The 16,680-nt window shown below is 35.5% G+C and overlaps 2 protein-coding genes across 12 annotated transcripts in view; one reads left to right on the top strand and one right to left on the bottom strand.

Moving 5' to 3' along the window:
* LOC105233267 (glutamate receptor ionotropic, kainate 2) overlaps nt 1-16,680 on the top strand; it is a 144,586-nt gene that overhangs the window by 56,619 nt on the left and 71,287 nt on the right. The window lies entirely within an intron of this gene.
* LOC105233255 (pupal cuticle protein) lies at nt 11,578-14,710 on the bottom strand. Its single transcript, XM_011215284.4, has 2 exons — nt 14,480-14,710; nt 11,578-13,158 (listed from the first exon to the last, which is right to left on the bottom strand). Exons 1-2 carry the CDS (start codon nt 14,489-14,491, stop codon nt 12,016-12,018), a joined length of 1,155 nt encoding a protein of 384 aa, XP_011213586.1. The 5' UTR covers nt 14,492-14,710; the 3' UTR covers nt 11,578-12,015.

Genomic DNA, 16,680 nt, shown 5'->3' with positions numbered 1-16,680 from the left:
ATATTTAGACCCCGGTACCTATAGTTGACTTTTGATCGAAAATGCCGGTCAATGTGTGATATATTATACTAGAAGACGCGTCCATGCTTCACTGCGGCTGATACATAGATAATACGACTACTACCATCTACATACCGTCACCTGAAATGCAAAATAACGTAACATCACTTTTCGTAGGTTTACAGGAGAAGCAAAAAACCGTATAAAAAGAAAACCACTTGAGATATTGAAACCAAATTTTTAAATCTGAATTAACATGAAACTATAAGTATATTTTAGAAAAAAAACAAAGAAAAAATTAAGCAATTTTTGTAGTAGGTGGGTTACGTTATTTTGAATTTTCATTTCTGAAACAAAATAACGTATGATCTATCTAAATTTGTATTAAAATTAAAAATTTGAATATTAATCCTTTTTTTAATTTTAAATAAAAACAGTTTCAAGTTTTTCATATTTCATGTTATTTTTATTATTAATATGTACATAAGTTCTAGAAAAAATTTAAATACTTCAAGCTAAAATATGAGGATAATGCTTAATTATTATTTATTAAATAACTAATTATTCAAAAGGTATATTATCATAAAAGTAATAACAGTTTGCTGGAATTAAAGCTTCTAGGTCCTGCAGACGTTGCTATTTAGACTGCTGAATTCCTAAAGAAGCACGGGTCTGATCCCTTGGATCATGGAGTCGCTAAACCGAACTCTGGCGGCTCCTTCTCTACCCATATACCGAGGGAGTTGTGGGTGGGAAGAAGCCGTTGGAGAAAAGGGACAGTGAGCTTCTTCACGGATGGGTCTGCTGTCAGGAGCTCTCTATCAACTCCAGTAGATTTACTACCCCGGAGTGCAGTCTCCTTCAGAGAAGTGACCATGGACTCAGATAGCATGGCGGCGATTCCAGCCTTGAACTCATTAACAATGAGAGAATTCAGAGCTGATCGAAGACTTAACCTCGCTATCAATAGCATCGAATGTCTTTGTGATAAGAATGATATGAGCGCCGGACCACAGCGGAATCGCAGGAAATATGAGCTAGCAAGAAGAGGCACTCTATAACTGCTATCGGTAGAATGGGAGCGGATCTGTGCTCCCGTATCTTATTCTATTATTGAATAGCTGGGCGTCGCGAAAGCTTAGTCAGCGCTGGGCCACAATTTTTACACACGCTGTCGTCATTGCCCTATTGTCTTCTGCGCAATAAGGCTGGTAATCCTACCAGACGCCATCTGCAGAAGCTGTATGGGAGAAGATTAGGTGGAAACAACTCAACACTTCCTTCTTGGCTGTCTTGCGTTAGAGAGGTCAAGACTTAATCACTTGGGGGCGCATACCTTCAGATATCCCACCAAACTGGCGGGAAGCGTTTTGTTAATTTATAAGTTCGAACACAGGGGTTCTTCTTTTCTATGTCGTCACAAAGGGCTACATATGTATGTAAAGGGTGATTTTTTAAGAGCTTGATAACTTTTTTTAAAAAAAAAACGCATAAAATTTGCAAAATCTCATCGGTTCTTTATTTGAAACGTTAGATTGGTTCATGACATTTACTTTTTGAAGATAATTTCATTTAAATGTTGACCGCGGCTGCGTCTTAGGTGGTCCATTCGGAAAGTCCAATTTTGGGCAACTTTTTCGAGCATTTCGGCCGGAATAGCCCGAATTTCTTCGGAAATGTTGTCTTCCAAAGCTGGAATAGTTGCTGGCTTATTTCTGTAGACTTTAGACTTGACGTAGCCCCACAAAAAATAGTCTAAAGGCGTTAAATCGCATGATCTTGGTGGCCAACTTACGGGTCCATTTCTTGAGATGAATTGTTGTCCGAAGTTTTCCCTCAAAATGGCCATAGAATCGCGAGCTGTGTGGCATGTAGCGCCATCTTGTTGAAACCACATGTCAACCAAGTTCAGTTCTTCCATTTTTGGCAACAAAAAGTTTGTTAGCATCGAACGATAGCGATCGCCATTCACCGTAACGTTGCGTCCAACAGCATCTTTGAAAAAATACGGTCCAATGATTCCACCAGCGTACAAACCACACCAAACAGTGCATTTTTCGGGATGCATGGGCAGTTCTTGAACGGCTTCTGGTTGCTCTTCACCCCAAATGCGGCAATTTTGCTTATTTACGTAGCCATTCAACCAGAAATGAGCCTCATCGCTGAACAAAATTTGTCGATAAAAAAGCGGATTTTCACATTTCGAACCGAACACTGATTTTGGTAATAAAATTCAATGATTTGCAAGCGTTGCTCGTTAGTAAGTCTATTCATGATGAAATGTCAAAGCATACTGAGCATCTTTCTCTTTGACACCATGTCTGAAATCCCACGTGATCTGTCAAATACTAATGCATGAAAATCCTAACCTCAAAAAAATCACCCGTTAGTAGTCAACGTCCGATCAACCATGTAGCCTAAACTAAACAAAGCACATTGAACTTAATCACTAAAAATAAACATAAACAATAAATGAAAGCTATCTTCGATATAAAAAAACAAAAACTCTGTTATATTTACATACATGAGTGATGATACGTTTTTTTGAATTTTTAATATAGCTTGGGTATTTTTGATCTCAGAAGCTTAAAATTTGTGACACATATGGTGAATCGTAATCAGTAAAAAACTCAATTTTGAATTTTTTGATGATACGTTATTTTGCATTTCAGGTGCCGATACATACATATATGATTTCTATTAGTTGGATTATAACAATTAGGTAATGAGATATAGAATTTGTGTGAAGCAACTTCTGTTAGTTTACAGAAAAATTGATCATAAAGCATTTCGAGTGTTAATAAAGCATTGCTTTTTGGAGGAAAATACTGTTGATTTTGGGCTCAGGGAAATCCACCGTTGAAGAGATATTTGCTAAGCTGGAAACAGGCGAAATGAGCACCGAAGGCAACGATGCCCTAAAAAGGCGAAAGCTCTGTGCAAAGTAGATGCCTCGCAAGTTCATAATCTAACAAAAACAACGAATAACTGATTCTGAGAAGTGTTTGAGTGCTCTCTAATCGAAATAAACCCGAATTTTTGCGGCAGTGTGTGACAATAGAAACATAGCTCCATCATTTCCCACTGGAGTCCACTCGACAGTCATTCTAATGATGAAGCGGTTCTCAGGCGTGAAAAGACGAAAAAGTGCGCTGGAAAGGTTATGACCTCAGTCTTTTGGAATGCACGTGGTATTATACATATTCAACGACTGATTACTGAGCCAGTTCTAATCTATTTCACTGCGTATTTGGTTGCCGTTCTTTTCTATTTCTAAATTGTTGTAATTGTATTATGTTTGAGGAAGAATCTGTTTAAAATTGTGTCGCTATATTTAAATGATTCCTACAAACATGAATTTTTAACAAATGTCTATGATTTGAAATATAATTTTTGTATTTTTGAATTGTATTGAGTTTTGACATAAAGAGATGAAACGTATCATATGTCCTTACCCTGATTCTGAACTACCTATCCCATGCCCGACTATGAAGAAGTTCGAATGTCCATTACCCGCCTGAAGAACAACAGAGAAGTGGGAGCCGATAGATTGCCAGTCGAGCTATTCAAACACGGCGGCGAAAAACTAATAAGAGGCATGTATCAGCTTTTTTGTAAAATATGATCGGACGAAATCATGCCCGACGATTGGAATTTAACTGTGTTCTGCTCAATCTACAAAAAGGGAAACCCCACAGTCTGCGCCAACTAGTATGGAATAAGCCTCCTCAACATCGCATATGATATTCACCCTGCTCCAAATCTTGGAAAAGACCCGTGAAAACAGAATCGACACACAACACTTCTTCGTCGATTTCAAAGTTGCTTTTGACAGCACGCTGCCTCTATGCGCAATGTTTGAATTTATGGTGCTTTGCGCATTGCCAACGGCGAGTACCTCAATCGATGAAACAATGAGCTGTACGAGATATACAGCGACTTTGACATAATTCAGAATTAATTATAATAAATAAATGATAAATAATAAAGGATATTTATATTTTATACATACATATTTATACTCCAGCAACCAGTTGCTACAAAATATTATAGTTTTGTTCACCTAACGGTTGTACGTATCACCTAAAACTAATCGAGATAGATATAGGGTTTTATGTATATACATACATAAGTGATGAGGATGACGAGAAAAGTTTAAATCCGGTCGGTCGTGTCTGTCCGCCGGGCAAGCTGTAACTTGAGTAAAAATTGAGATATCTTGATAAAACTTGGTATACAGGTTCCTTAGTACAAAAATTCGAGTTCGCAGATGGGCGTAATCGAACCACTGCCACACCCATAAATCGCCATTACCCGAAAACCTATAAAGTGCCATAACAAAGCACTTAATTACACCTTAAATTAGTTCCCTGGTGTTGATTCTTGCAAGTTGCAAGAGTATAAAATGTTCGGTTGCACCCGAACTTAACCATTCCTTACTTGTTTTGTAATATGTTTTCTTGAAAGCTTTGCTGGTAAATAAAAATGTTCTATACAAAGCAAACCTCCTACGTCAATACTGGTGTTTGGGACGTATTTGAAGCAAGCTAGTTCATTCGGAGTATAGTTGTATAGCAACTACTTTTTAAATTTTTATTTATTTTTTTGCAGAATGTTGTCCAATTTCTCATCGATTATATGACCAAGTTCACCTTGATATGTCGATTAATTGTAACAGCCCAGAATTGGAGTACAATGATATTTCAAAAAAATTATTTTGTTAAGTAAGCAACAGTCCTTAATTCGAATGATTTTGGTGAATATTTTGGATATGAAACGCGTTCTTGTTCAACTCGTCCCGTGCGATTCTGTACTGTGATACAATCTCAAGTCTCTAAATTTGAGATTTTAAGTTAGAGACAATTTTTGAGACTTGAGACGATTTTGCTATTCCGTAAGTGACAGTCACAAAATCTATTACATTTAATTATTCAGAAATATTTTTACACTTGAATGAAAATAAATATGTCGATAACAAATATTGAATTTTCTATAACATAGTCAAAAAAAATCATTATCAAAAAATAAAAATATATATTGACTTTGTTTCATAATATTTACGAAATTTATGTAAAATTTATTTATTTTTAAGTTTTTCGTGTTTGAGTTGCTTACAAAATATAAAAAATACGCCAATCGATTAATATCTATGATGATCTCTATTCAGTATATTCAAAATGGCAGACAAGAGCTCCTTTTAGTTTTGTGACCGGCTAACTACCAGGTCTCAATATTTTGAGACTAACGCTAGAGATTATTTAGTGAATAGTAACTAGTCTCAAATTGAGACTTTGCCTCAAAATGTCTCAAATAGAGACTAGAGACTGGTTACAGAATCCCGCTATAAATCGTTTTATATCGATCTTGGACATTTGTGTCAACATTAACCCAACAAAATATTTGTAGAGATCTGTTTGCATCCCAAACTTATTCTCAAATGAAAATGTCACTTTTTGAGCCGAATTCTCAACATTTGCGGGAAGGAAATTTTGCTTTTCTTTTTTAATTCCAAGAAAAGTGCGGCTGAGGACCCGTCCACGCTTTACTGAGGCTGACGCATACATACATAGATAATACTATTACTCTACTACTACCATCTATGTATGTACTACTCGTATATATGATTTCTATTAGGTATTAAAAAAATATAATATAAACTTTTTGTAAAGCAACTTGTGTTAGTTTACAAAAAATGGATCATAAAGCATTTCGTGCGTTAATTAAGCATTGCTTTTTGAGGGAATAAGGGAAAACACTTTTGGACCGTTTTTATACAATAAAGCCTTAAATTTACAAAAAAAAACGGAGGAAGCAAAGTTGTAGACCTAATAAAGTGGAACATTTTTCAAAAAGAGTGCCGTGAAAACGTCTCTTTTGAAATACTTTATCGTGCGAATTCCGATCCTACATTCATGGAGAGCATTATAACTGCCGATGAGGCATAGGTTTATGAGTTTGATATGCAAACAAGTCAGCAATTATCGGAATGGAACCTGTTTTCAGTTGATCGAAGAGATAAAAGAAAAAAAGTTGAATGTGCTAATGAAGAGTGTTTTGAGGACTGGAAAAATCGTTGGCATAAGTGTATGTACCTCTGGTGGCGACAAAAAAAAATTTATGAATAATTAAATATTTTGTGTTTTATTTACAATTTCCGGGTGCTTTTCTGTCAGAATGTATATCAGTTACACTTGTTCTGACAATGATTTTTTTTCCTTCCAATTCAGTTATTATTTCAGATATGAAAGTGTAGTTTAATTAATATAAGCTGACTTGTACTGCGAGCTGACTGCGCTTCAACTGAATTCAAAGCAATTGCTTTTTTCGCTTCAATAATGAAGAAGCTTCAGCATCACTTATGTACATACAAGTACATCTTAAGAAATGCATGAAAGTCTACAACATGTACACAATAATATTTGCCGCCTCTAACCAGTTAACATTAGCATGATATTAAAAATCTTAAAACTTTGACTTTTATAAATATATTAGCTGACCCCGCAGCCGTTTTCCTGCGTAAAATTACATATGTGTTTTGAAATGAAATGAAAGTTAAATGTATCATTTCTTTTTTTTTCAATGTAACGCAGCTTGATAAACAACATTTTTTGGTTTCTCTTCCGGTGCGTAAATGTACAGAGAAGATAGTTTTCCAACTCGTACTCAACAACGCCACGTATTTTTGGCCGTGTAAAAAACGTAGCGGCTCCAAATTTATACCATACATTTCCTGATGATTGTCATCTCAAATGCAATTTTTACTGGAAACGGACTTTGTTTGAACTGAAATGGCAAATAGATGGAACTCAAAGGAATTCGTAGAATCAAGGATTCTACCCCCTTGTATTCGATAGGTGCGTCACAATCAGTCGGGTTCCATTACACAGTTTCGGCGCTTGTATGTAGATTGCGAAACATAATAGCGACAGATCCATCTTTGAGGCGCAAATGATGCGGTGGCATGCCAAACCTCTACAAAGTATTTAGAAATTCCACTGGATCGATCGATTTGTATGAGCGCAAGTCTCCCGGAATTTGACTTTGAATCTTCCAGTTTAAGTCATCAACATCGGTATTTTTGGCAGCTATCATTGCACGTGCACTCAAGGAATCGTAGTTAAGATAATTTGGCCAATGTTCGGATAAACATTCGTGATGAGTTCATCTTTCGTGAATCGATAAACGGCAGATGGCATTGATATCAAACCACCGGAAGTATCAACCGGAATTGATTCATTTCCAATTTTTAGCAAAAAAAATGTCTTCGGCAATGTAATTTTTGTTCGTATCCCATAGACGCGGATTTTAAGGCTGATATGTCGAAATGATTATCGTGAAAAGTGTGCGAACTTCATTTGCATTCCAGTGATTATCATTTTCCAGCAATTGTACATAATTGCACACACCGTATCATTCACAGTACGCAATGACTCAAATGAAGTTGAACCGTGTATATTTATCAATAGCAACCGAAGGTAGAAACAATCGTCGTTTTTCGGGTGGATTGTGTAAATTCGTCCTAATGCATTAGTTGATAACACACCGGATGTCCACCTACTGGTTGGCCTTGCTTTCTGCGTAAGTATTTCTTCGACGATGCATTCCATGTACATATAATATCAAGGTATTTCCGAATGTCTTCGCAAACGGATCACTGACGAACGTTGAGCAAAAACTCGTAAATGTTAATTTTGTTACTGGCGGTGTTACCACTGGCAGTACTGTATTATCTGTGTTGAAATACACTCCTTGTCCACTCTCCAAATTAACTGCGAGACGCATAACAGTCGGAAAACGTTCATGAATTGCAAAAGTAAATATCCTACACTTTTCCTTTAGTGCAGTTCACGTATCAACCGTATCGTTCAAGACCAATAACCACCATGTTGCTTCATTTGATGACGTACTTACAAACGTATTTTATAGATTACACCAAATTGCAATACTCAACATTAATATGAGTTTTGAATATGAATTAGACAATAATGGTGGATATAGTACGATCCATGTGTTGTCAACTTCCATTATCACTCTTCTAAATTGAATGCGGAATGTTCTGCCATTGTCGACTGGTGAGCGACGCCGATAGAGTGGATATTCATCATTTCTAGTTTGTGTTTCCGAAAGAAAAGCACGTGGATGGTGTTTCGTGCATTTATTGTCAGACATACAAACCGAAGTGGGATTGTGGTGTCCGCAAGGTCCATGAACCATATTGGTATTCATCACTTCGTATAATACTGGATCTTTGTCTACATCAGGAATTTCCGCAAAAATGATTTCATCAATTTGACTTGTTGCAACCACCATCCACCATCCAAACCTCTCCTTTGCCACTCAACAGAGTACATCTAGCATCTAACAGTACTATATAAAGTCAAGATAAAGTCGATTGAAGCTGTTGCTTGAAAAGTCTTGCTGCGACATCGTGACGATCACTTGCTGATATCCCGCGATCCATAATATTGCACGTATGTCATCGCATCCTGGGAGTACTAGGTCATGTGCCTTGGGCTGCTTATGTATGTTGATGCCAAAAAGAACGCCGACCGATATTGGCGCAACCTCTTCGTGGCATCGTATACGTAACAAATTTCAATCTGTAATTGATCACTTTGTGTGCAACACGCATAACATTTTCACTGAATAATTTTCAAAAATTTTCGAAGCAAACGACAAATTTAAACAATTCAAATAATTGAAAAACAAAACAAAAAAAAATTGTATGGAAAAAATTAATTTTTTGAAATTGTTTAATTTTTAAACTTTTCCTGACGAAAAGCATAAAGGTTTTTGTTGTTTCGTCGAAAAAAGACCTTTTTTCATGAATTTTTTTAGAAAAAATTATTGCTGTAGGTTTATTTTACTTATTATTATATGAAAGTACAACATTTGAAGGATACTTAAAAAAAGTTTTATCGAAAAATAGCGAGGAATAACGGATTTATCGTCGATCTCTGCAGGCACCTCGAAAATAAATTTTTGTGCGGTGACCAGCCTACAGCATCACTGGATCATCTGAAACCAAAAAATCAAAATGCTTTCTTTAGTTTATCTTTCAATTGACGTCGAGTTTTTTTTTAATTTTTCAATTTTTCAATTTTTGGTACCATTTTCAAGTCAAAATTACGATTTTAGATGAAAAAATCGATCTATGTACATATTTATTTGCTATTGTAAAATTGTTAGTAATTAAAATTCTTGGAAAAACTCGACGTCATTCCAGAGCTACATACATATATATGTAGAATATTTGTACAACATTTCAAAACGATCGATGCAATAGTTTTTTCTGTAGGCTGGTCACCGACTTTAAAAATTACATATTTGGGAAAATCCATTCAAAGTTTTGTACACTCAGCGCAGGTAGCTGGAAGGCGCGCAAACCTAAGTTAGAGGTACCGTTATTCAACCTGCTGTGACTTCGGTAGTTTTTCTCCGAATGACCTAAAACTTTAACACAATATTCTTGAGATGTTGATGGTTCAGAAAAAAAATGGGAAAGAAAACGTTGTCAAACCTTCTTCTTCTTCTTTACTGGCGTAGACACCGCTTACGCGATTATAGCCGAGTCAACACCAGCGCGCCAGTCGTTTCTTCTCTTTGCTACGTGGCGCCAAGTGGACATTCCAAGCGACGCCAAGTCCTTCTCCACTTGGTCCTTCCAACGGATTGGAGGTCGTCGAATACTTTCAGAGCTGCAGTTTTTTCATCCATCCGTACAACATGATCTAGCCAGCGTAGCCGCTGTCTTTTAATTCGCTGAAATGTCAATGTCGTCGTATATCTCGTACAGCTCATTGTTCCATCGTGGCGTGGCCAATGCACAAAGGACCATAAATCTTTCGCAGAACCTTTATCTCGAAAACTCGTAACGTCGACTCATCGGTTGTTGTCATCGTCCAAGCCTCTGCATCATATAGCAGGACGGGAATTATGAGCTACTTATAGAGTTTGGCTTTTGTTCGTCGAGAGAGGACTTTACTTTTCAATTGCCTACTCAGTCCGAAGTAACATATGTTGGCAGGAGTAATCCTGCGTTGGATTTCCAGGCTGACATTGTTGGTGGTGTTAATGCTGGTTCCTAAATAGTCGAAATTATCTACAACTTCAAAGTTATGACTGTCAACAGTGACGTGAGAGCCAAGTCGCGAGTGCGACGACTGTTTGTTTGATGACAGGAGATATTTCGTCTTGCCCTCGTTCACTGCCAGACCCATTCGCGTTGCTTCCTTGTTCAGTCTGGAGAAAGAAGAACTAACGGCGCGGGTGTTGAGGCCGATGATATCAATATCATCGGCATACGTCAGCAGCTGTACACTCTTATAAAAGATTGTACCTGCTCGAATAAGTTCTGCAGCTCGATTAATTTTTTTTGTGTACCATTTTTATTACTTCTTTTTGAATTTAAAGTCCTTCTATCCCTTAAATATGTACTAAATATAATATTCTATATATAAGGTACATATTATACATGCATAAATATTAAACATCTTCGCAGATATAAAAGTTCAATTGTACAATTTTGTTGACTTTATGCCGATCATTTTTGTCGCGACATGGAGGTGAAAATAAATATCCCTCAAAAAATAACCATATTCAATGGTTTAATTCCTTTTCTTAAACCCTTGGCATTTGCGGGACTATTTTCCAACTCTGATGGTAAAATTTCCAACTGTTTCGTGTAGAACGTTCACTTTGGCACTTTATAGGTTTCCGTTTAATGGCGTATTGTGGACGTGGAAGCGGTGCGATTATGTCCATCTACGATCTCCTCAACTTTTTTGCCTAGAAACACTTGTACCAAAGTTCCATGAAGATATCTTAATTTTTACTCAAGTAATCGCTTGCACGGACAGTCACTCAGATTTCAACTCAACTCATCACCCTGATCATATAATCCAATATCTAACTCGATTATTTTGAGGTGGTTTTGATTGTTATTTATTTACGTGATCGCTGAATAATGGATGTTTTATCATTTTGCGGCATTTTTTAACATAACGCTCCTGAAAGCATTTGATTATTGCTACTTCTGAGATCATAAGATGATCGGTTTCACCTAAACTTAGCCTTCCTTGTTTAATTTTAACATTTTCATAACTAAAAATGCGGGCCCTATTCATCACATAATCATCAGTTGAAAATAGATTCACTTATTATTCTTCAGCGTAAGTTGAATTCATATAAAATTTTCAACGGTAGCTAAAAATATCACAGGAAATATTATTTAAGCAAAAATTTAGATAATATAATTAGAACTATAAACATTATTGTTGGAAGATAAGAATGATCTAACCTTGCTATCTCATTCACTAACTTAAATATTATCATTTAATAACTTTGAAAATTACTTATTTGTTAAAAACTTTAATATAAAAATAATAAAATAAAAAATTTAACATCTTTTATTTCCAAATATTAAGTATAAAATTTTAACTACCCTATGAAGTTTTCGTCCTTATTCATAAGCATCATTTAGCTGTATTGAACAGTTTATATTAGTATAATTTAATGTATACCTTAGCCACTGCAACGCATTATTATTTTATAATTAAAAACCAACATTTTGAGAAGTGCAATTTTAAATAAACTTTATATTTTATAATGTATATACACTATCTTATAAATATGTATCACTATATGTTTAAAACACTATATTTATATACATGTGTAATTAATATTCTTCAATACATAAGAAATGATTTTAATATAACCCAAACATCGTACATAAGTATGTATGTTATAGTAAGCAACTCGTTTACATTATTCGGAGAGTAATCATATGATTTCATATAGCGCAAAACGTAAAAAGAAGATCTAAGCAAATAAGAAGATTTGAGACAATATAATATCGCTTCATGTTATTATTTTAGTATACATTTAGTATATATGTATATATGTGTGCAATCATGATCGATTTATTCGTATCATGCCCGCCGTTTTTTTAGATTAATATAAGTATATTTCTTTCCGATATCCGCACGTAGTTATATTAAAATATATGGTCAGGATTTAATAATTTTGGCCATGATATTGGTCATCATGCTCATAGTAACCCCCATGCCCCGAACCATGACTAGCAGAAGCTAAAGCATTCAAGTGGGCGGCGCGAGCATGCTGGACTTCTGGTGGTTCAACGGGCACCCCATTGTGGATAACTGGAATATGTATAGGGCCTCGATGTTTGTATCCCGTATAACCACTATTATGTGGATTATTCCAATGTCCACCATAATGACCTCCATTATCGCTTGGTTCACCGTGACCAGCTCTAGATGAAGCCTTGATAACTGCAGCATAATGTGCTGCTTTGGCATGTTGAACTTCTGGTGTCTCGACTGGTACACCATTGTGAATCACTGGAATGTGATAGCCATGCACCGGGATTGTCTGCCCAATAGGATAACCAGTGCGAGCAGCAGCATGTGCAGCATAATGGGCAGCTTTTGCATGAGCTACTTCTGGTGTGTCCGAGGGTGCGCCATTTACTTGTGTACCACGGCCCAAAACCTTGGCATGTGCTGCAAAGTGTTCGGCTTTGGCAGCTTGGACATCTGGTGTATCAACAGGAACGCCTCCATGTGTCAGTGGCACATGGGTAATCGAATTCTGATGAGCGTAGTTCCAGGGATGACTGTATAATGACCGTTTATACAAATGATGAGAGTGACCGTCATACGGTTCCGGATGAGCTGCAGCAGCTGCAGCGGCAGCAGCATATGCAGCATAATGTTCAGCTCGTGCGTGTTGTACTTCTGGCGTATCCACGGGCACACCTCCATCTGTAAGTATTGGAATATGTTGGGGATAGTGATGGGCGTATGGCACGTATGATTGGGCAGCAGCACTGTGTATTGCAGCGAAGTGAGTATCTGGAGATGGGGAAGCTTTTGGTAAATTTGTGCCAACAGCGTTGAAACCATGATGTGGATCAGCAACATAAGAGAGCGATTGCACATGTCCATTACCATCTACATAAGAGTATGAGCCACGTGTAACACCATCGTAAGAACGTGTCTCATGCTTCTGGGAGTTGGGATCAGCATACCCATAAGAGTAGGTATGACTATGAGGATCAATATGTTGAAATTGTGTTGAGACGGCGCCATGGAGAGTCGCACTACATGCAGAGATAAGTAACACAAGTAAAATTAACTGAAAAGACAAAGTCAAAGTGAATAACATAGATTTCACATATTGATGATTAATGAAACTGATTAAACTAGTTTGAAAGTTACTTGCATTTCACCATTATAATACATAAGATTTCAACGATGGATAAATGTCAAATAAGTGAAAGTGTTTGAATGCAAATCCTTATAGCAACTACACAAATACATATAATGTTCATAATAGGCGTATGTACATCTGTTCTTTGGTGGTGCCGCTTATGGTTTCCGCGAAAAAGCACTACAGATCTTTCGAAAGCTAAGAACAAGAATATTAACAGCTTAGTATGCAAAAAAAAGCATCAAGCGTAGCAATTGAAAACGTTCTTACTCACAGCCTAAAATAATAATACACTCTTGCCATTAATACTAATGAAAGGAGTGAAAATATTTTAATGTGACTGTAAAAATTAATTGCATATTATTCTTTTATGTTTCATGTAAATAATATACTTAATCCAATAATAATATTCGTCATAAGGTAAACCAGACGACATCATCAAATATATAGAAAATATTATTAAGATAACATATTGGTAAATATGTACTGACTGATATAAATGTATAGTATAAAATCAAGTAGAATAATATTAGCAATGTGAAGCTAAGTAGGGTACTGGAATAATTTCATCTATTGTCAAAAGATGCGCAAATATTTTCCTTAAGATAATATGCCAAATTGTGATATTGTTTTAAATTTTTGAATTGATTCATATACAAACATTCCGTATCATCCTACACAGTTACCCCACTTTGTGCAGCTATTTAAAAAGCCGAGAACACCAAGAATGACACAAAATGCAAATGAGGAAAATAACGGACCTGCATACATACTTATGTACGTAAGATCACAATATGTTAGATAAGGAAAAAGTGGATGATTTTTTATTTCTAAAAATTGGAGAAATGTACATACATATATATATATATATATATGAACGTCTCTTCGGTAGTTTTCTTATCAAATATGTACATATGTATGTATATCAAAAAATACGCAATGCTTTATCAATTGTCAAATCACTTATGCCCTCATATTAATAAATACATAAAAATGTTGAATCAAATACAAAAAGATTTGGTATCGAAAAAGGGATTAAATTAGCTTAAATTTAAAATATAAATACTAACATTCCGCTTGACTTTACACAATACATACCGAATAATAGGTAAAATAAATTTGCACAATATTCTTAGGTAACGAAAAATATTTCATGTTCTTTGTATGCGATTGTACTTCCAGTTTTATAGAAATAAAATCAGAATGAAATACCAATTAAAATCGATTTCTCTATATGTTTACTTACGTATTCTTTCATAGTTTATAATTTCTATATCACACACAGTATTCAGTTAAAGTAACACCTTTTTGACCGAAAAACTCAGATTAAGCCCTAAGATTAAACCTGTTCCATGAAAATGAAAGTAAATATAAAACTAATTGCGCATACTTCAAATCGTATGTTTGAATTATAATAATTTTTTATTGTTTTCTAGTTGGTTGAACCTCCTAGATTCGCGACTAGGACTGTTAACGAACTGTGCTGAAAAGTGGCCAGCACCTCCAATATATACCAGCAACCCCAAATTGAAATACACCAAATACTTACCAGAAGAAAATAAATAGACAGCAAGTCAGCTGTAACAGATAGTTAATACACAGCACCACCGCTAGCTGCATAGGAGCTATGCAATAATATACTGTAACAATGGTAACCAAACTAATCATTACAACAACAAAAAATAATAATACTAACAAAATGTTAACATAGCAAACCCATAACAACGGTATCAACTTTTCTGCGCAGAATTCAATGCACAGCAATAACAACATGAATTGAAAAAATAAACGCTAACATCGCTGTTACAATTTCGTATACACAAGCTGAAGTAATCAAAAGATTGCATGTAATAGTGTTTTAAGCAAGCACAATATTATACGCAAAAAGAAATAGAGCCGCAACGAACCGAAGAACCAGAAACTGATCGAACGTAGAAATAAATGAACCGGTCGAATGAAATGAATCGCAATTGCTTTTGTCAAGTGCAATGGCCGAGGTATCATAACAAATACTTGTGTATATACATTTACATAAACACACACATCTGTTCATACCCATAAATATGCACATACATAAGCATGTATGTATGTATGTAGGTGAGTGGCAAATACTTGTGAACAAATTGTGCAATCTTACTGAAATACCCAAAGGCAAGGCACATATTCCTTCACCGTTTTAGATACTATATGTACATAAGTAAGTACATATGTATGTACGTTCCCATGCAAGTTTCTTTCGAGAACTTGTATCCGATTTCAAGACGTGGTGCTATGTAATGTAGATAAATAGTATTTTATTGCTTATGTCAAAACTATCCTTATGTCCGGCGATAGAACTAAAATTCAAAATTATTCAAGAATCACATCAGCACATTTTCAAAACTATAAAACACTGCACAAAACAAACTTTAAAGTTGTTTTTAAATAAACGCTTAACTTAGAGATCAATGATCAGGATGAAGAGACGAGTTGAAATCCGGATGACTGTCTGTCTGTCCGTCGGTCAGTCCGGGCAAGCTGTAACTTGAGCAAAAATTTAAATATCTTGAGAAACTTGGTATGCGCGTTCCTTATAAAAAAAATTAGGAATTCGTAGATGGGCGTAATCGGACCAGTGCCACGCCCAGAAAACATTATTCACCGCAAACGTAAAAAGTGTCCATAACTAAGCACTAAAATAAAATGTAGAAATCTAATTTGGCACAGGTGATCGCTGTAGAAAGCAGCACCAGTGGGCATGGCCCCGCCCTCTAATAAGTTTAATGTACATACATACATACACATGTATATCTCCTAAACCACTAAACCTACCACAAAAAAACTTTTCCAAGCTCAAATATTATTTGAACACGACAGTGGACGACATGTCTTTTAATTCGCTGAACTATGTCAATGTGTTCATGCATCTCATACAGCTCATCCAGAGATAAAGAGATGTTTAACTCCTCTCTAACTGGAAGTGAGAGAACAATTGCTAAACGTCAAAACCTACTGAACTTTGACAGATAATCGAGTTCAGTAGGTTTTGACGTTTATCAATTGGAAACGAGCGATGGCCAGATTGAAATCTTACCAAAAAAATATGTAAACGGGGGGATTTGTTGCATCGTTTAAGACCACTTATAAAAATGAAAAACAATGAAAATTAAATAAATTTGTGAAATTTAAAGGTATTTGTTGAAAGGTTTTGTAATATGAAGCATCATAGTATTGTTTTCAATGGAAAATTATTAAAAACATTTAATGATTGAGAGCTAACAAGATTAAATCCTTTTATTGGGTATTGGAAGGTCAAAAGTCAGTTGTTCTAATATACTTTAAAAAGATTTAAATAGTTTCTCCATATAATAAGTAACCACTGCATAGTAATTTTTATTCGTAGTAAATGTTGGGTGTTTTAATTTAAAATACCCAAAAATTCTTATTTTGTTCGATCATAATTGAAAA

The sequence above is a fragment of the Bactrocera dorsalis genome, chromosome 2, assembly GCF_023373825.1.
Source record: "Bactrocera dorsalis isolate Fly_Bdor chromosome 2, ASM2337382v1, whole genome shotgun sequence".
In the NCBI taxonomy this organism is placed as follows: Eukaryota; Metazoa; Arthropoda; class Insecta; order Diptera; family Tephritidae; genus Bactrocera; species Bactrocera dorsalis.
Note: the sequence above shows the minus strand (reverse complement) of the source record. Positions and strands in the feature narration are given on the sequence as shown.